Source organism: Amphimedon queenslandica, unplaced genomic scaffold (assembly GCF_000090795.2).
Source record: "Amphimedon queenslandica unplaced genomic scaffold, v1.1 AMPQUscaffold_13361, whole genome shotgun sequence".
In the NCBI taxonomy this organism is placed as follows: domain Eukaryota; kingdom Metazoa; phylum Porifera; class Demospongiae; order Haplosclerida; family Niphatidae; genus Amphimedon; species Amphimedon queenslandica.
The window spans coordinates 106892-128399 of record NW_003546403.1 but is presented as its reverse complement, the minus strand read 5'-3'; the positions used below and the strand labels follow the sequence as shown (position 1 = coordinate 128399).

General features: G+C 35.2%; 3 protein-coding genes across 3 annotated transcripts; 1 reads left to right on the top strand and 2 right to left on the bottom strand.

Moving 5' to 3' along the window:
* Positions 1 to 12: 12 nt before the first annotated feature.
* LOC105313040 (methylosome protein 50-like) lies at positions 13 to 4330 on the bottom strand. The gene is made up of 8 exons (XM_011406154.2): positions 4253 to 4330; positions 4061 to 4211; positions 3369 to 3566; positions 3271 to 3320; positions 3132 to 3202; positions 2999 to 3059; positions 755 to 1013; positions 13 to 472 (listed from the first exon to the last, which is right to left on the bottom strand). The coding sequence occupies exons 1-8, from the start codon at positions 4287 to 4289 to the stop codon at positions 79 to 81; spliced, it is 1221 nt and encodes a 406-aa protein (XP_011404456.1). The 5' UTR covers positions 4290 to 4330; the 3' UTR covers positions 13 to 78.
* Positions 4317 to 14802, top strand: LOC105313039 (50S ribosomal protein L21-like). Its single transcript, XM_019997627.1, has 7 exons — positions 4317 to 4470; positions 4554 to 4600; positions 5060 to 5131; positions 5999 to 6087; positions 6514 to 6566; positions 6721 to 6824; positions 14582 to 14802. Exons 1-7 carry the CDS (start codon positions 4352 to 4354, stop codon positions 14644 to 14646), a joined length of 549 nt encoding a protein of 182 aa, XP_019853186.1. The 5' UTR covers positions 4317 to 4351; the 3' UTR covers positions 14647 to 14802.
* A 2-nt stretch (positions 14803 to 14804) lies between these two features.
* On the bottom strand, positions 14805 to 20270 carry LOC100631618 (transmembrane protein 216-like). The gene is made up of 6 exons (XM_003387174.3): positions 20217 to 20270; positions 19977 to 20167; positions 19744 to 19836; positions 18946 to 19054; positions 15159 to 15258; positions 14805 to 14991 (listed from the first exon to the last, which is right to left on the bottom strand). Exons 2-6 carry the CDS (start codon positions 20077 to 20079, stop codon positions 14980 to 14982), a joined length of 417 nt encoding a protein of 138 aa, XP_003387222.1. The 5' UTR covers positions 20080 to 20167; positions 20217 to 20270; the 3' UTR covers positions 14805 to 14979.
* Between the last annotated feature and the right edge of the window lie 1238 nt (positions 20271 to 21508).

Here is a 21508-nt window from a genome sequence, read left to right as displayed (position 1 = left end):
AGACTAACAACCATTATTATTATTATTAGTATTATTATTATTATTATCAATTATATTATTATCAATATCATAAGGTAATCATTTTGCCAACCCCACATCAGAATGAGTTCCTCCATTAGTTTCCAAGGCAGCCTGGCCTTGCTTTCCATTCAAACCCAAAGACTCATTCATGCCATTACAATCAGTTCCTTCCGTCTTGTCTCTTTTCCTTTCTCTCTCTCTCCCCTTTCCTTTAGCCATGTCTGCTTCTGCATGCACTGTATCTTCATCTACAAAATTTTCAAAAAGTGAATCGTCCTGCATTTCTGATACCGTCAGAGGTACAACAGAGGGTGTCACAGGATCAGGTATCATACTCTCGTTGAACTCATGGCGATAAACCTTAAAGTCCCAACTACACGTTAGGAAAGAGGTGGAGTCCTGTTGCCATGATAACCCATGAACAAAATCAGCATGGGATGAGCTGGTAAACCTAATTAAATGAGGGGGTGTGAGACCATGTCTTTGGCTGTTAGCCCAAAAACTGAAATTTTTTTAATTTTTATTTTCCATTGACAGTATAGCACTTATATTTTGTAGTTCCTGCTAGGCACTTGCTACATAAAAAATTCATAAATTCATTGAACAGGATGTAGCATAAAAATTTAATTTCACAAAATAATTATTCCGTAAAAAATATGCAAAAATTTGATATCTGCAAAATATAAGTGCTATACTGATTGTGTAGCTACCCAGATTCATTAAATTCACTTACACGGTGGTCTGAGTGGGGAAATGAAACAGTTTAGCTGTTGAGTCATCAGAAACAGAAGCAACAAGTCCTTTGACAGTTGGAGAGAATGAAAGACGATGAACAGCATTGGAATGTAGTCTATAATAGAAAGGGGAGGCATTAGGATTGACTGGTAGGCGGAGATCGTGAAGATAAAGATAGCCAGCTTCGTCTCCGGATGCAATAAAGTTATCTTCATATTTTGACCACGAGACACAGAGGCAGTTTGCATGATGAGGAGCTACAAAGAAAAGGGAGTGAGTGAAGGTATGCAATTATTAGCAAAGGATGGACAAAATTTTCAAAAGCTCAGAACTTCTAAAAATTAATGGAATTGACTCCCAGACTTTCTACATAGCATAAGGAATTGAAGGACATTATGCATTAGAAAATTTAATAAAAATTGGGGGTGATTTTAAAACCATTTTATGGAAAAAAACCATGGGGTATAATTTAAGGACACCATTGCAATACACTACCTGTCCTTCTACAATGCCACCTTGCGATTGACCAATCAGATTGCAGTATTGGAGGTCAATTATTTTTCATATTAACCTAGCTCGTAAAAATATAAACCTATCTCGTTAAATAATTAATTGATTGGCAGTTTGGTACTCTACGCTTATGCTCTTATTAGTCCATTTGTCAAGTTTGGTTGATTCTTTACTGGCCTAGCCTGTTAGATATGTTGTATGTATGTCAACTGTGGTCTTATTATTAGCGCTGGTAGTTGTTTTTCAAGTGTCATGGTAGAAGTTGGTTATACACCTCGGTATCGGTTTCTGTGGTATTTATTAACCTCGCGACTGCGTCGCTCGGTTAATAAATACCATAGAAACCTCTACCTCGGTGTATAACCTATACTTAATACAGTATAGTTATGTTATATAAACTCAATTATGTGTCTCTACATTAAGGCTTCAATCTCCCTGTCATTATTTGTGTATGTGCATGTGTTTGTGTAATGTGATCAAGTGGAAGCTATACCTTTATAATAGGATGTGGTGACATACATAATAACTGCTGGCATGCACTAATGGCTATAGTACAGGGATTTTTTCCAGAAATCGACCAATTTTTTTAAAATGGGCATAACTTTAAAATCTAAGCCAGAATCCATTCAAACTTTCTACATAGCATAAGTACATCAATATGTATCAGAAAATGTCATAAAAAATTGGGGGTGATTTTTGGGTCATTTTTCAGAAAAACCATGGGCTATAGTACAGGGATTTTTTCAGAAATTGGTCCATTTTAAAAATGGTCATAACTCAAAAAATTTAAGCCGGAATCAGCTCAAACTTTTTACATAACATAAGTACATCAATATGTATCAGAAAATGTAATAAAAATTGAGGGTAATTTTTAGGTCATTTTTCAGAAATATAGTACAGGGATTTTTTTCAAAAATTGGCCTATTTTTAAAAACGGTCATAACTCAAAAAATCTAAGTCGGAATCTGCTCAAACTTTTTACATAACATAAGTACATCAATACGCATCAGAAAATGTAATAAAAATTGTGGGTAATTTTTGAGCCATTTTTCAGAAAAAACCATGGGCTATAGTACAGGGATTTTTTTCAGAAATTGGCCCATTTAAAAAAAATGGTCATAACTCAAAAAATATAAGTCAGAATCTGCTCAAACTTTCTACATAGCATAAGTACATCAATATGTATCAGAAAATGTAATAAAAATCGTGGGTGATTTTTAAGCTATTTTTCAGAAAAAACCATGGGCTATAGTACAGTGATTTTTTCAGAAATTGGCCCATTTTTAAAAATGGTCATAACTCAAAAACTTTAAGTCGGAATCAGCTTAAACTTTCTACATAGCATAAGTACATCAATATGTATCAGAAAATGTAATAAAAATCATGGGTGATTTTAAAGCCATTTTTCAGAAAAAACCATGGGCTATAGTACAGGGATTTTTTCAGAAATTGGCCCATTTTAAAAAATGGTCATAACTCAAAAAATATAAGTTGGAATCCGCTCAAACTTTTTACATAGCATAAGTACATCAATATGTATCAGAAAATGTAATAAAAATTGGGGGGTGATTTTAAAGCCATTTTTCAGAAAAAACCATGTGCTATAGTACAGGGATTTTTTCAGAAATTGACCCATTCAAAAACTTTACCAAAAATCGACCAATTACAGCTTTTAATTTAAGCTTCCTGCCTGCAGTTCCAAAAACTACATAAAATATTAAAACCTAATTACCTTTAAGAGACATAGTCACTGGAGAAGACTGCCTTGTATCCCAAATCCTTAACGTCTGATCCTAACAGAAGAGAGAGAGAAAAGGAGGAGAAACAGAGAGAGAAGGGCCTGAAAGAATGATCAGTGCTCATACCAGACCAGTTGATATGAAGACGTTGGGTTGAGACGGATGATAGTCAATATCAGTAATCCATCCAACATGAGCTAGATAATTAAATTATTAAACAAAAAAGAATAAAACAAAGGAAGGAGCAAGGACCAGACACACATACCTCTGTACTTACAAACTACTTTAGCTGTACTTACATCCCATACAACAATACTAATATAAAAACACGCAAATAAATCTCTATCTCCTACAGCTGCTTACCGTCCATCCCCACCCCCACTAACAATGCTTTCTCCTTCTTTCTCTTCTTTCACTTTCGGTACACAGACCGTTAAGACCATGTCATCATGTCCTCCATACAGGGCAGAGTCGCATGATAGCATATTCCCAGGGGCAATGACATCCCATATCTCAATATCTCCACTGTCTGCCGCTACAAGGAGTTTTGACTGGTTTAGCCTAACGTAGTATAATTGGGAGTAGTCAAATTACTTAATTAATATTTATTGACTTTTAATAAGAAAATTAGTTTTAGTAATTAACCCACTTAGCATTAATCGCCACATTTGCCCAATTAACTAAAATCACAATAATCAGCTAGTCAAAATAAAAACACACTAAACCAATACCGTATACTAGCGGGAAATTTTGAAGGGACTAAAATTTTGGCAAATTGCTAAATTTTAGTGATTGGCGAATTTTAATTTGGCGAATTTGTGGCCACGTGCTATTGAACATGTATATAATGGCTCAAAATGGCAGATTTTATTTTGGCAAATGGCTATTGAAATGCCAAATTTAATTCCCTCCAAAATTTCTCACTATACGGTAAATGGCTAAAATTGGCCACATTTTCTTGAATATTATAAAATTATATTTTTGTCTAAATTTTAAGTTAGCCCGAACATTATTTGATTCTATGAATAATTAACGATTATATTATTATTATTTACCATGTTATGTCATTGTGTCCGGTGATGGTAGAAAAAGCCTCCAATTCAATATTAGGACAGTTGATGTAATGATCCCAATCATTAAACAGCCATAAAGCACCATCCCACGTGTTGCCAGTTAACGAAGAGCCAGCCAAAGCGAATCCACCATCTAAAAAAGAAAACCTCCTACTCATTCACAGTTCCTTTTACCTTTTCTGTGACAAATGGCATCCAAATGCTTTGCCATGTTGGCTGGGCACTCCGCCTTAACGAGCCACGTGGTGTACACGTGGTATAGCCACTCCCACAATGGCTGGTTGCTATTTGCTTAGAAATACATTGTTTTTGCGTGGCTGCGGAGCTAGGTTGTGCGAGAAAGCGGTACCATTTTCTGGAAGAGTTTCTAATCTAGGAGTTTGTAATACCAGGTATGTTAACAAAAATACTAAAATGATAATTAACGAAAAATCTTAACAATTAAGAGAAAATAATCGTATATTTTTATGTGTAGAAGTTATGCTGTTATTCCTAACACTCAAGAATATCTCAAGAGAAAAGGTTACATTATTTTTAATTGCTAATATTAAATATTTATTTTAAATAATTATTTTGGGACTGTTAATAATGTGATTATACCTGTGGGTTTTGGTAAGGCTTTGTAATGGTTCCATAAGAAGGATGGGGTCTAATCTGCCCTGGAAATAGAGGTTATTCATTAAGACACGGTTTAAGATAATAATGACGTTAGACTACCTGATGTAATGGACTAGCTGATGTAAACACGATGCCACAATTCATTTATAATTAACGAGAATTACTGCATAATGAATTTTATGGAGACAAAATGAATTATTGCAATACTCCATATAATTTAAATGTCATAGCTTTAGACCTGTAGCAATGGTTTGCATTGTAATATTTCTATTTCATTGTCCAATATATTATTAGGGGCCCTCCTACCTTTAATGGGCTTTTGATAATTATAATAAATATTAAAGTTTCTCATTTTTATTTTAGGTGTACTTGAGGCAGTAAATACAGATATTGCTTCTGCTACTCAATCGAAATTATTTGCTGTTGTATGTTTAGGTAAATAATGTTATGATAATTATTTTAATTTTTAAAGCATACAAATTTAATAGAACAGTCAAGTGTACTACACACATATGCATGTATACACGTACATGTATTTTGCTAAGGATTTTATAGCAAAGAGTTTTAAAGTTATTTTAAAATTTCATTTTTGTCAAGGAGAGCTCTACTTGACCTTTAAATTTTTCTGATAATGAAATAAAATTTGAACTATTTTAAAGATGTGCCTGTGACATCATCAGTCAGGTACACAGGAGTGAATAGTTGTCTGTCGGTAGGACTGCTGAATGTACATGTACAGTATGTACATAGTTCCGATGCTAATACATACAATACAAGCATGTTATAATTGCATAGAATTTATAATTGCATAAAAATTAAAAGCTCAACTCATAGAGAAAGTGTCAATCCTTGGTAACTTGCCAAAAATGTCGAGTAAATAAACAAAATGTTTAAAATTTTTTCTCATCCTCCGCTTAATTACATTGTTACTATGCTGCTATTATTCTAATTATTATTAATTACAAGACGTTCCCATTATATTGCTATCATTTGTTAGACATTGTTTATTTACACTCATAGACCTTGTGGTAGCTTTGTAAGAGCTCATTAGAGTATGTCTCAAGAAACACAACTCAATTATATTCTCCAGTGTTTATCGGATTGCACCCATACCGACCTCTTATCACTCACAAATCCTTATAATTTATCAGTTTTATAAATAAGCAAATACCACCGAGTATATAATGATAATAATAATAATATAATATTAGCCGCCTTGTTACGTACTAGAAGCCTCTGATGGCTCGCGAGGTATGCTAAAGCATGACACGCGTAATTATCTTTTCCGTTTGTACCATTTAGCTGGCAGACAACACAAAGTGACAAGCAATGATACACTCGTCGTGAATTCACTCGAGGCCGAGACAGGATCTCAAATATTCCTCAACAAAGTAATGTCATAAAAGTATGGGGCATACGTGTACAATGTATATGCCTTTGCCTTTTATCCAATTATGGGCATATTTTGCTCAGGAAGTCAATGCGTTATTATTATTATTATTATTATTATCTATTTGTTGTGTGTGCGTGTGCGTGAGTGAGTTGGTGTTTTTGTGTACTATAGTCTACCGTCTCTTTCCTTTCATATTGTTAACACTGTCTGTATTTATGCCCGTCTTACATGTACAGTGTAGATGTATCTCAGTTCTTATGCATAGCATTATTGCATTGCTGAATCGAAGTACATGTACATGTACAATATCATAATGTATTCTTGAAAGAGTACGGTAATATCTCTAATGTGGAAAGGCTACAGTTATTATTTATGCAGGATAACATCATAAATTTCCATGTTTTAAGGTTTAAAATGTTTTTAGGTTTTGCTTGTTGGTTCAGAGGACTTCACTTTGATTGGCCGGCCAGTAGTAAGGTGCATTAATTGCATAGTGACACATAATTAAAGATCGTCAACACTATGTTATTATTTTGTTTGTTTATTGTCCAAATAAATATTCATTTCTATGTCTCCTTTTCTTAACTTTGTGTCTCTTCCCATCTTCCTCCTCCTCTCTCTCTCTCTTAAGTTCAGAGACGGTTAAAATAACAGCAACAGTCATTGAACACACTCGATTGAAAAAGATTACCGTATTTAAAAAGAAGAGAAGGAAGAACTACAAGAAGACGCAAGGTAAAACCCCAATTTCCTTTATGAGTGTCACCGCATAGTCACAATGTGTCATTAGCAAGCCCATCCAGCTGCTGGACTGAGAGTTTGATGTCATTTATTCCTTCTTTGTGGAGCCACTATCTACCGCATAATACTCACATCTGCTAAGCGGTAGAGACCAACCCTTATTTCATCTAGGGAGATACCTCTCTATGTCTGCACTTTGTCTGCCTTTTCCCATGTTTATGTAATACGTATTATAGTGATCATTAATGCACTGTTACACCCATCTTGTGTATATTGTGTGAGTTTTGTTGGTGGGGAAAGTGTGGGTGGCTGAACTGTATCTCAGACAGCAGACAAAGGTTAGTTTAAACTCTTTGTACCTCTAGTCTTTGCTGTGGGTTGCTTCCACTAAGTAATCTGTGATATTGTGGTTAATAATCCAAGCCATCAGTCTCTCTCATCTCCTCCACCTTTCTCTTACCATCTAAAAATAACACCTGTGTATGAAACATGTTCAAATGTACCGCTGCATCTATACATGTGTCTCTAATGTACATGGTAATTATATTTTTTGCTTTTGGATATATATGGACAAAGGGCCGCTTAGCCACAAATAAATTAGAAGCGAGCACATACATGTACATGTAATATGGTAGTCGGGCCGGCTAGCCTTTAAATTAATTATCTTCACATTATTGCTGGCGGGTGGCTACCCACAGGCATCATTCATTAATATTGTACTATATTGTTGTCTGTGTTGTACAATGCCTTTCAGGGTCACTCATTCCTGACCAGGTGTTGTGAGGTCGAGAGATTGATTACAGATCTAATTATGGTCTATTGCTTTAGGGGATTATCTGCTCGGACTGTTTTTGTTCCCGTGTTTTCCGTCTGATTAATTAGAGTCCCTACTCTTCTGATCAAAAAGGAAAGCGTGTATGCCCAATAGTGCATGGTTTTCGACACTCTCATCCTTAATGAAGCAACTAACTCAATTCAGTCGACTTATTAGATCATACTTGACGTTCCGTTCCTGGCCACCTCCTTGTTGTTGCTCGTACACTTTGTGTCAACATACACGCTTTAGTGCATGCATATTGCCCTCATTTAGACTCTGTGTGTGTGTGTGTGCATATGTGTCCAATTCTGATTGGAGGTATAATATATACACGTAGCATGTTTGCACATTAAGTAACGATTGGCTCTAGACAGGGTGTTGTATTCATACATTATACTTATTAGCTTGGAGCATATGTACACAAATCTTGTCTTTTTTCTCCCTCTCTCTCTCTCTCTTTATTTTACCAGGACTACAGCTCACGCCAAAGTATAGCATTATTGATGCGTCTAGCCTGCTTTGGCTCACACATGGAGACATACCCATTTGCTTGTGGCAATGTACGCTTTATGTAACCTTACATAATCCTGTTTGTACTGGGAAACAGTCCGTGTCAATTACATTGGTGTCGCTGAGGTGAAATGGTTTCTAATCTTGTTATTTCCTTCATGTATTGCAAAGCCTAACGCAGCGGACTATAATCTAGTGCATTCTTGTATTATGGAGTATGTCGTTCACCCAATTAACATTACTAGCATAGCCATATTGCCTAGTTAAGGAACCTAATTTGTTGATTATGTTGTTTTCACACTCTAATGTACTGTTGGAATGTCCCTCTACTTATAGATAGTCGGGCGCCTTCGGATTATTTTAACGAAATTAATTATTGCCATTACGGGGTACATGCTATGTGTACATTTGTCTATAAGGATGGTGTAGGTGTGTGTGTGTTTGTGTTTGTAGCTTTGTGGGTATGTGTATGAGAGTGATTTCATGATTGCAAGTAATTTTGTGTAGTCTGCGAGTGATGATATTGATTGTAGAATCATTGTGTGGAATGACTAATGGCAGGAAATTAATCTTTAACTCATTGCCATGTATGTACATGTACATGTACATGTACATGCATGTATGTGTGTGTGTGTGTGTGTGTGTGTGTGTGTCTGCATGTGCAATACATGTGAACACATTTATATCATGTTTCATGTGTTAAGTGGATATTCTCCATAATATGCTTATATTCGCGTTATATCATTATTCTCATTCCCTTTAAAAAACAATTATCATGAAGATTAAACTTTGATGGCAGACATAACAGAAGTCATACTAGTCACATAATATCGACTGCCATGTGTGTTATTGATATTAAGCAAAATATGCCCTTTGACTATTCCTCCAAGAATTGATCACAATTAGCATAATATTAGCAACAACTTTATAATAATAATAATAATAATATATTATTTTGCTTCTTTCTTGTATTCCTCATTCCTTGGTGTAAACAATGAGATATTTTAAGACTCGGAGCTTAATATTCCTTAAAATTTTATTAATAGCACTTTCTGCATATCCCTTCGTTACTCATTATTACATAAAACCCCAGCTGCAACAGCTGTGGGTCTCCAATAGTTGTAAGCCATTTAATCAGGTGTTTATACTTGTGCAATTAAGACACCAACTGAAGTGGTTATGGGTGGCTATACACATTAGTGTAAGTGCTTCGTCTAGTTGGATGCGGTTTTATATGGTACCCTCACGCATTTTATATTAATGGATAATGGTCTGGCTATTTTGTCTGGTTGTAAGTGAAGGAAGAAATAGGAAAGGTTTTGTGGTTGGGAAATCCTATAAGACATAGAGACCTCATAATGAACCAATGGATGGGTCTTCATATACATTCGTGTACATTGTATGTGGTAGTCCCTATCCGGCTTCTAACAAAGGGAGCTATAGGACCTCGTGACGGACCATGTGATTTCTGTACTATAATTGATAGGCGTACATTGTATGTCTCACATTGTTAGCTAATTGTCCTCTGCATTAGTAGTGAGACAATCGCTACTAAAAGGTTTCATTAGAAATGGCTGTAAGATCCCCCTCATAGACTTTGTGGTTTTTATATAATATTATATACCTATTGATGTATCTTTGCTTTGTATTGTGTTGCATTATCAGCTAACTGTTGTATGTGCTATATTTGAGAGAATGGCTTCAATGAAAAGGAAGTTGCCATTGGAATCAAACAGTCAGCTAAGCCTTAATAGTTAAATATGTGCTGAATAAGTTTGTGCATATTATTGTTATTAGTGTATGTTTACTACCATTCATCTATAATTGGTAAAAATGGTTAGTCCTAAAGGAAACAATGACAGAGTTCCCTAATTATAATTGATACTGAAAGCGTGTGTGTTTATTTGCTTAATGAGCTGTAATTGATGAGTAACACACATAGCCATATGCACAGAGGACCCACATGCACTGTTTCCATTTGATCCAGTGTAGTAGATACAAGCCCATATTTGAAGAGAGAGGTCCATCTTCACTAATAAATGTATGCACCACATAATTTATTGTGCTATAATCCACTTCCATATATATATATATATATTTCATGTACTTACTAGTATACAAGCCCATATGTGAAGAGAGAGGTCCATCTTTACTAATAAATGTATGCACCACATAATTTATTGTGCTATAATCCACTTCCATATATATATATATATATATTCCATGTACTTACTAGTATACAAGCCCATATGTGAAGAGAGTGGCCCTTTATAGTGGTACCATATAGCGGGAAATTTTGAAAGGAGTTTAATTTGGAGAATTGCTAAAATTTTGGTGATTGGCAGCAGATTTTAATTTGGCAAATTTGTGGCCATGTGCCATTTGAGCATGCGCATAATGGCTTGTAAATGGTGGATTTTTATTTTTGTGAATGGCTTTTAAAACGCCAAATTCCCCAAATTTAATTCTCTCCAAAATTTCCCTCTATACAGTATGCACCACATAATTTATTGTACTATGCATGTAATCCACTTCCATATATATATATATATATATATATCTCATAATTATGACATCATCCTTTGATGTAGTCGGGTTTATATTTTTGTATATAGACCTGCCATTCAGAAATGCTGTCATCATTATGAAATATATCCTATATAACATACTAAAACTGGTCTATATACAAAAGATATAGACCTTTGGTGGGTGTCCTCGGATGTGATATAGCCCTTGGGCCTGCGGCCCTCGGGCTATATCACATCCTTGGACACCCACCTCAGGTCTATATTTTTGTATATAGACCTGTTTAGTATGATATATAATACACATATATACTTATTCCATGTACCAATAAATGAATGAGCATTTAGTTGTGGTTGTATATTATATATTTGTACATTTAAACTAGAAGGAATGCAAAAGATTAAGAGACTCTGCCTCCTAGTCACACTCAGATGTATGCATGTATACAGAAACACTCATTAGTAAGAGCTTTGCCCAATATTGCAATACCTATGTTATTTTGTATAGTAATTATTATCGAATTATTTATATTTATAATATGATTATGCTAGAGTTCATTTGTATCTGAAGCATCCAATAAAGGGTCTGACTACGTAGTATATTAATGGCACACCTTGAACTCCAAAGAGATTGAGTAACGTTGTTGTAACAACTTCCAGATGTTATGTAATCGTATTTTGTAATACGATACTATTAGTTTGTCTGTGCCTTCTGCCTCTCTGTCTCGGTTGTTTTTCATGAAGTGATTATATTATGAAAACATTAGCTTGCATTTGAGTGTGTGTGTGTGTGTGTGTAGCTGCAAAATGTATTTTTTAGAATATTATGTATGATGTTCACTTTAAGGTCATTATAATATCATTTCTCACCTATATGTCACACTATTCCTTGCCAAAAGAGCTCCACCCTAAAGGATATATGCCGTTATATATTTTAGGCTTACTGCATTCAATACTATTAGACTAGCGTGGCTCTTCTCTCTTCTCTGTGGCAGCTGTGACAACAGTGTCCGTCTGTTACAACTTAAAGTCACGAAAAGGACACACATCTTAGAGTCTAAACCTTAGAGTAATGCAATAAAGCATGGGCTATGTGATCATAAAGGACTGACATATGACACTAACACTCTCTCTTCTCCCTTCTATGTGTTTTGATTGCAATTATTGGCACCTGTCCCTGCAAAAGCTTTACACATGCTCATGGAACACTCCGAGCCACACCAATATACATAATGGTTTCCAGTTATCTTGTTATTCCATTAAATGTGGGACCTTTAGACTTTGTAAATAGTCTTTGTAGGTGTAAGTTCTAGCCTTTGATCATATTAAATGGCATGCATGTATGTACATTATGATCCTTCTCTATGTGTCTGTGTCTGTGTTGTTGATACAGGCTAATTGTGTTTCATCAAAAATGGTTAGGAGGGAATTCTTTATTTTTATTGCATTTTCTCTCACTGTGTATACGTGTGTATATACGTATACTCATGCGGTGTATTAGATTTGCTGGAAGGGAGGGATATTATTAAGGGAGGGGTAGCACTATTGGGTATTATTTTCTCTCACTGTCTGAGACATGTGATTGTTTTAATGTATAAACAGTGAAATCATCCGTAAGTCACGTCTCGACTTGATTGATGTCCCAGTCCGTGACATTTTATTAAATTAGTCTGCTGCATTCACACAGGTTTAACAGAGCCTGCCCCAGCCTGCCATAAGGCAAAGGGTGCATGGTATGGCTGTTGCCGTTTGATTTCGTGAGGTCGGTATTTTGTGCTAGCTGTTTACGCTCAGCTTCCATTTACCTTGTCTCAGTTAGCTTTTATCTGATATATTATAACAACAGAGCATGCTAAGTGAGCTAAGCAGCATGTTTCATGACAAGCCAAGCAAGCAATACATGGCAATTAGAGCAACTTTTGAAAGTTTGTAAAAAATCCAAATTTGATTGGAATCAGCTCAAATTTTTTACACAACATAAGAGCATGTATATGTATCAGAAAAAAATTATAAAAATGGAAAATTCCCTGCTTTTCATTTTTGGTAAAAAATTTTGCCATTGTCCCTGTACTATAGTACAGGGACTTGATCCCAATTTTGGAACAACTTTTTAAAATTTGTAGAAAAATTCAATCTTGAGTGGAATCAGCTCAAATTTTTTATGCATCATAAGTTCATGTATGTGTATGAGAAGAAATATATAAAAATGAAGAAATCTCTCCAAGTCATTTTTGACAAAATTTAGCAAAAGACTAAAGTGAGACCAAAGTCTCCCTAACCTCCCTCTAGATCTAACAGTGTTGATAATAATGATGATAATAATAATTATAGTACTTGATTAGTTATATACTACAGTATAATATACATGTACCAAATGCGAGCAATATTTAGATTAACTAAGTGGCAGTTCCACTATTGCAGTTTCCCCTTCCTGCCAGCCTGTTATTGCTTGCAAACATACATGTGGCCTCTTTAAAGCCCACTTGATAATCAAATGCACACATAAGAATGAGGTCAGACCATAACTGTCCAATTATTGCTGTGTGTGGTAATAATCGCATTAAGCATGTATTTTAGCTCTCATTTATTGTGTTTTATTGTTTGTGTCTCTGGTGGTCTTTGCTAATCATTCTTATTAGTGGCAGTCATGTCACACATTCACACCCACAATTGAGTTATTTCTTTATCAGCTTCATCATGTGTCACCGCTGGCTGACCTTCATCATTAGCTGATAAGAAGAGGCTTAATAAGATTGGACTCTCTCTCTTTATTTCATAAGCCGTTCGTTATAATTTCAAACGCTTGGCATTACAGTCTTGTGGTTTGAAAGTTTGCTGACATTGATGGTGAGCCCACCTGAATGAGTTTGGACTGCTTACTACACTTATTGCTCATCCTACACTGTTGTATGTCCCAATTTACTCTACTGCTAATTACAAAGACTCAGTTATGGTAGTCCTTTATCAAATGCAACTATAGAAGTCCTATAGTTGGCAATTATATCCTACACAGAACTGATTCTACTCTGTGAATGTCACAAGGAGCCCTCTTTATTACTCAATACATGGTTCCCACTGGTAATTACTCTCTAAGTATACTCTATATGGTCTCCTACTGATAAAGACAGTTACATGGTCACTGTATAAGGTCTCTTACCAATAAAATACATGTACATGTACACTCTGTATGGTCTTTGTACTGTATATGGTCTTCCTTCATTGTAATCCTCTGATAAGGAAGGACAATAGTACAATGCATACAATGTGTATGATGTCATCTTGATCAATAATGCTATTACACACACACACACACTCTCTCTCATATTTGTGGCCAGCTGGTTGCTACTCGCCTGAAGTTCTTTTTATGTGTATACCACTGATGGCATGCCTTGTACAAGAGTTGTATGTGTGGCATAACATTTTATAATATCCTTCTTTTAATCTCTTTGTTGTTGACGCTAAAGTTGCCGATTGTCTACGCTCTTGGCATTCTTTGGAGGTCAAAGGGACACCGTGAGCTCATTAGAGGCATTAGAGGCACTAGTCACCTCATCGTATACGAATGTATTGTTTGTGTATGCATGTATAATATGATACGTGGTGTATACATGTAGTTCAGGTTGTGTAGGAAGGTTGCATATATGGGATACTCTGAGAATGACTGTGCATTCTACATATTGTGTAGGCGATTGTTGGTGCCAATGAGTCTGTAATGCACTTTACAGCTTACAAGTTTAATGTATTTACAGATCACATGTGTTTCCTGGGACTTTTTGTTATTAGTATGTGTTTGTGTGTTCCCCTTTATTTCGGCTACGGATGTTTTTCATTACAAACTCTCTTTTTCTCTCCTTCCTCCCTCCCTCCCTCCCTCCCTCTCTCTCTTTTTTCCATTATAGGACACAGGCAGGACTCTACTGTATTACGAATCAATGAAATTAATGTCACACCAAACCTAGACTGATCCAACCTAGCTGTTCCATGTCAATACTCTTAACATGGCACTGGACAGGCTTCTGACAATTTAATTCATTTCTTTACAGTCTGTGTGTATGTATGTGTGTGTCCTTCAGTAATTATTAAATTCTTGCTGAGAGGGCGAGTATCCTGGAGTAGTTTATACTAGTGCAAAAGAGTTTGGCTTTATCTTTTTCTTAAAAATAAAATATCAAACCACCACCACGACATATCACTAATAATAATGAGAACTAGTAGAGTTAGTACTGTATATACATACAAGTGATGCCCAGGTGCCTCCATTGTAAAAATGAAATTCTTGTACTCTTCCTTTACCTCTTTACTGAAGTTTCTAAAGTATGTGTGTGTGTGTGTGTGTGCATTATCATGCGTGTGTAGTGGAATTATGTGCACGTGTGTGGAAAATGTGGTTATTGGTTTTGTGTGTACGTTGATGGCGTGTGCATGTAAAAAATAAATTTCAAATTTGTTTTTTCCTCCTCATCGCTTTTAGCTGACCTTTCCCCTTATCAGTAGCCAGAGGACGATTATTCCTAGCACTAGGTGTGTTCCCATGCCAGCATAGCCAATTGATATCGTTACCAATTCTATTCTCAGTCTGTAAAAAAGAATAAAATTTAATAATTACAAGTACATGTACATGTGTGTCAATTAATAGGTAATCAATATGAGTAGCAGGTAACGTAATACGTCTTTATTTAGTTATTATTATATCAAGAGTGGATAATTATATTTAATTTAGCTAAAAAGTACATGTAATTAATATGTGAATATTTTGATATGTGTACATTTAGAATGTGCTGTGTGTCAAGAATCAAACAAAAATCAAAATATAAATAAAACTACAAATCAAGAGTTCAATATTATAATACAGTAAGTTGAGGAGGAGGGGGAAGTGTCTAATGGATTGTAATGCAATAGCAGATAATGTGTATGGGTGTGTGTGTGCATGCTGTGGGACTAATGCAATGAGAAACGATTCTAAATTCCTCCTTTCTTTCCTCAATCACTCCCACACGCGTGACCCACGATTACAAGACACACTATAGTAAGAAAGTGTTGTATCGTTTACAAATTGCAACAAATTAAACTCCGTCTGTGGGAGAGAAGGCCAGTGGGATGAGAGAGAGAGAGAGAGAGGGTGATCATATAGAGGCTGGGCATGTACATGTACATGTAGTAGGATTAGGCTACTATGAATTGTACAGCTCGTGACTTGGTGTGTGCCCCCGTTGTGTAGGTATGCTAGCATGAAAGGTGTGGGAGTGTTCGTTGGCTGAAAGGCATACTACTGCATGAGTATAATTTAATACACCTGTTGTGATCAATGTTTGATCGATGTGACATGTATACAACTCTTTTTAGCCAAATATTGAGAATAATTGTGACCATATGTTTATACGTGTGCATGTATGTGGGATAGAAATGGAAAGATACTGCTTCATTGTATTGTGTATTAGAATCGAATGGAGAGATGATAGAAGCAAAAAAGAGAGAGACGTCCCACCCATACTCTGTATAGTACATCCATTTTAGCTATTGGGGATTCTTGTACAGTTAAAACTAATGCCATGCAGTTCAAATAGGCTATTGTGAAGTTCTTACAGGAATAGATTTACCATATATAGATTCCGGTTTAATAATATCATTCATCAGAGTATTGAATTTTAACAATATTTTCCTGATAGTCATGACATGTCATTCAACACATAAAAGTGTTTGACCTCTTCATTCCAACAGCTACCAATCAGCTGCCACCACATTTAATATTACCCACCACATTAATACTCTGAAACCAGCATCTCTTCTTCAATGGCTTTCATATGGTATACAAACCATACGAATGTGGTGAGGTTTGTTGTACACACATAGAGATGCATATGAGACAAAAATGTACACGTACATATATGCACACGAATGCCATGCATGTGTAACATCGTTTTTTGCTTATTGTCTGTTTGTAAAAACAGTTTCTAAAGATAGCCTTTGTTATTAGGAATACAGATGCATAGATGGGAAGAAAAGCTCATTATTAATTACCTTTATTACAAACATTAATTTAAAATGTTTAACCACATGCACAGAAATACACATGCTCACGTACATATACACAGAGACCAGCTGTGTGTGTTTGTGTGTGAGTGTGTGTGTGTGTGTACATGTACAAGCATATATTATTAGACTTTACAAGGCACTCACTTCACAAACACACAAACGGCAAACGAATTATATAGTTGACCATTATAAACAAATACGTCCTGTCTGTACATCTCAAAGGTAAATCTTTAGCCGCACAAAGGAATAAGTAGAGCCTTGGGTGATGGTATACAAGCATACATGGGAAACAAATGTAATAAACAGGAACAGATTATGTCCATAAAAAGCAAACAATTAAACCAAGGGCTGAAGCCTACACAGTAACACAGTGTACATCAATTTGTACATACATGTATGTATGTACGCATGTATTTGGTATATATCATATGTACATCTTACGTAAAATGACAGACTAGATTAGATTTAGCCTTTTTTTGATGCATTGGTTTGTACATAATTAAGATTAATCTCTCTGGCTGTGTTTGTGGTTCAGCTAGGGACTCAAGCACATGTACAATCATGTTAACAACCCTTGTATGTGTATGTGTATGTAAAGCATGACGTAATCCATGGGTCGATGAGTAATGGGTATACTGTTATCGATATTACACTGACTTACTAAAGTATCGACAGTTTTGATTATAAGTTTAATAATCGCAAACAATAATCATAAATTTTCCTTCTGACCACAAACACACACGGACAAGAGGCTAATACAGTCTATAGACTATAGAGCTAACAGATGTTAAAATAAATTAAGCACACACACACACACACACGCACTACAAGAATGACCATTAAATTATGCCAAAATATAGCCCAGAGGTAAAGACACACACATTCAAACAGCTGTTTCTTTAGTTGACACAAGGAAATGCCTTTTTAGAGAGAAAGAGGGAGAGACACAATAAGAGGAGAGGTATTGGATAACGTATGTATACCAAAGGAAACTTATTTGTTAAATAATTCAGATAGTGAGTGCAGTACACAAACCACAAACATGTTAATAAAAATTACAGAAACTAAGGCATGTAGAAAGGACACATGTAACAGATACATGTACATGTAAATTATTGTACGTCTAATAATATTTCTTTTTTTCTCACACTTACTTTTATTCTAGCTCTTTCATGTGTACATTGTACATGTACATTACGCATATAAAAGAGCTAGAATAAAATACATGTATGCTAAGAAAAGCTGAATAAAATACATGTATGCTAAGAAAAGCTAAGAGAAAAGAATAAATACCGTAGACGTACGTTCATTGCATAAAAATTACAAAAATTTATTCATAGCCTCAAGGCATACAAGCGTATATAAGGTGACATACATGTACATGTACATACGTGTACAAGTTTACATAGAACACAATGCATGTATACACATATTACATGTTACATGTAATAACACATATTACATATTACACATATTACATGTACATGTAATAAAGATAAAAGAAGTACACGTATGTGTTGTGTGTGTGTGTGTGAGGTCCGGCCTCTTTCTCATTCATGAGTATAGTAACTATAATTATTAGTGCTATTATTGCTAAGCTTCCTTTACTTGTAAAACAGTGACGTGTGCTAAATAGTATTCACAAGGACATTACCAGCTATCCTATGCATGTGTGTGTGTGTGTGTACAAATATTGTGGGCGTACGGACAAGATTAATGAAATTATGATTATGATAATAATGAAGAGGAAATCAAATTTAATAGTAGGATTCTGGGATGCCGGCTATAATGACCGTAATAGGAAAACACGCATAATGACAAGTGTTATTCTTGAATTATATAGACAAAATGTCATTATACCCGTATCTCATATACGAATGAACTCTGTATTGCATCACTGATGTGAATAATGATATTACTAAGATATGCGGAAAAAGGATTTAATGTACAAGACAGCTATAGGTACAGATACATGCCAATATCAACTCTCATTGAATTACATGTACATATCTCTTAATTGTGACATGTACATGTGTATTTGTATAATAAAGCTGTATGAAAATGACACCTCAGTTTTGTAGCATATCACTTTATTGAGGAATAGAGTAAAAGCTACTACTGATTTTGTCTTTGAGTGTACATGTACTACATGTAGGTCCATAATGTTTATGTACATGTACATGTATAAAATACAGTATTATGTGTATGTAAATGTAGAATGTTTCCTTACACGTAAGTTTGGAACAATATGAAAAATAGATATCCAAAGAAGAGAGGGAAGAGAATGACCAGTGAGACTATGATGGGGAGGATTGTTTGAGTTAAATTTCCTTTCATGCCTAAGAGATGATGAGCAAATTAATTCATTTAAATTCAGTACATATGTACATGTACTGTACATGAAGAATCATTCTCAAATAAAGTACAATTGAGCTAGGATCTTATTTTTGATAAGTGCTGATTGGTAAATATCATAGCCATAATGCAGGGCCACTGAAATAAATTTGCTCATTTCTTTAAATCCTCATAACTTGAGAACTTTGACTCGGAATCAGCTCAAACGTTCTACATAGCATAAGTACATCAATATGTATCAGAAAATGTAATAAAAATTGGGGGTGATTTCGGAGCCATTTTTTGGAAAACGCCATGGGCTATAGTACAGGGATTTTCCCAGAAATTGGCCTATTTAAAAAAATGGCCATAACTCAAAAAATTTAAGTCTGAATCAGCTCAAACTTTCTACACAGCATAAGGACATCACTATGTATCAGAAAATGTAATAAAAATTGGGAGTGATTTTTGAGCCATTTTTGGAAAAAAACCATGGGCTATAGTACAGGGTATATTTCATAAAATGGCAAGTATTTATAAATGCTTATAACTCAGTCAGAATCAGCTCTAACTTCTTACATAGTCCTTGAACATCAATAAATTATAACAAAATACTACATAAAGTACGTTGTCCTTAAATTTAAATTTTTCCAACACTCGATTATACATCTATTACCATATATGGTAGTCTTACACATAAAAATTCTAGCTCCATCGAGTGCTGCAATCAAAACCAGCAAGAGAAGCTCAGGGACGAAATTTCTTGTCGGGTAAGGAAAAAATAAACCTGGCAGAAAGAGAGGGAACGGAGGAGAGAAGATCATTATAAAAACTATGAGTACCACTGTTTACACTGTGCACCATGTTGCCATGGCAATATGTACTTAATTAAACAATTATTATTAAAAATACATTTTTACTGTTTACCTTTGTAGCAGATAAGACCCACTTCAAAAAGGTAGAGGAGAACCAAGTAGAGAGAGTTAAAGTACAATACCATTTGGAGAAGGAGAGGCCCTATGGCAACCATGGCTACCTCGAAGATTAAGATTAGATATTTTTCCACAAACTCGGTCACACCCACTCAGAATTAATTATTGTTAATTATTAGTTAATAACTACAATAGTAACGCATGTATTATAGATTAGTGCATGAATACTGCTTACTCCTTATTATGTGTGCAGCTTTCTTGTGTGACCAGTGACCGTTTTGGTAGGAGCTCAGTTGCAGGGATGTTTAGATATGTCAATCAATGTAAATTATCAGTGAATATATATGGGCAAAACAACAGGATATAGGATTATAAAGGAATCATGAGGTTCAACATTATGATGCATTTATTTGTAATGAAACATAATAAGCACAAGTGAAGTAAACACTCTAGACTTCTCTTGTTTGTTTAATTGGATGGGAACGATTGTTATATCTGTGTAACACGTCCTGTCTGGAGACTATAACAGCTCGACACACCCTATGTTTCTATGATAACAGAATCAAGGATTGGTAATCCGATATTGCTTGTGGGTCAAACGCATGCTATTGTATGCACTCCAGTTAGATGGCCATTAGAGCAATTTTATCACTCCATTAAGCAGTAATTATTTACATTGAGGCTGATTATGTGTGATTGAGAGCCAGGCAGTGAGACTGAGCCTAATGTATCAAGGAATTCATAAATGTTTCTGAGAAAGGCATCAGAGGAAGACAGGTCTAGACTTTAATCATTGGATTGCATGCATGGTAACAAAATTTAAATGCCATATAAGTGAAATACTGTAGTACGGTCGAAAAATAAACCTTTTCGTTTAAGGCTAAATATCCAATGATAAAAAGGCTGCTAAAGTCATAAATGGAAAAATAGGCAACATCAAAGTGCTTGATGAAGTCGATTATCCTTTGTATTTCTTATATAATTGTGCGTAGCTGGTTTGTGCACATGTGTGGCCGTTGTGCCTTCCTGACGCTTATTCTGGTTATCTTGCTTTGTCACTCTAACCTCTCTTCGTTTCATACTTCATTAAATCACAAAGCCACAAGCAATACTTCAGCTATTTGCTCCACAGCCCATTTAACAAGCTTTTTAAATGCCTGACTTCCAGTATCCAATGATGTATCACTCAATTCTCTTTAGCTATACAAACTCTTTTTATGAGCTATGAAGAGCATTTTAATGTGGGGCATTAACCTTTCTTAATATCATAGCAGAACTACAAGCTGTAACATGTATGCTTATGCTACTACACCCATCATTATACAATAGAGATTGAATTACTTGAGTATTACTCTATTCAGAACTACCGGGGGATTCTATCTAGCAACAGTCATGCTGATGTGTGCAATGATAAGATATCATGCATTTCCTTGCATGCTAGCTAAGCCATGCTTATCAATAAGTGTAGGTGTAACTCTCATTTGCTACCATTAATTGTGTCTTGATGTTGATAGTGTAGTACACACA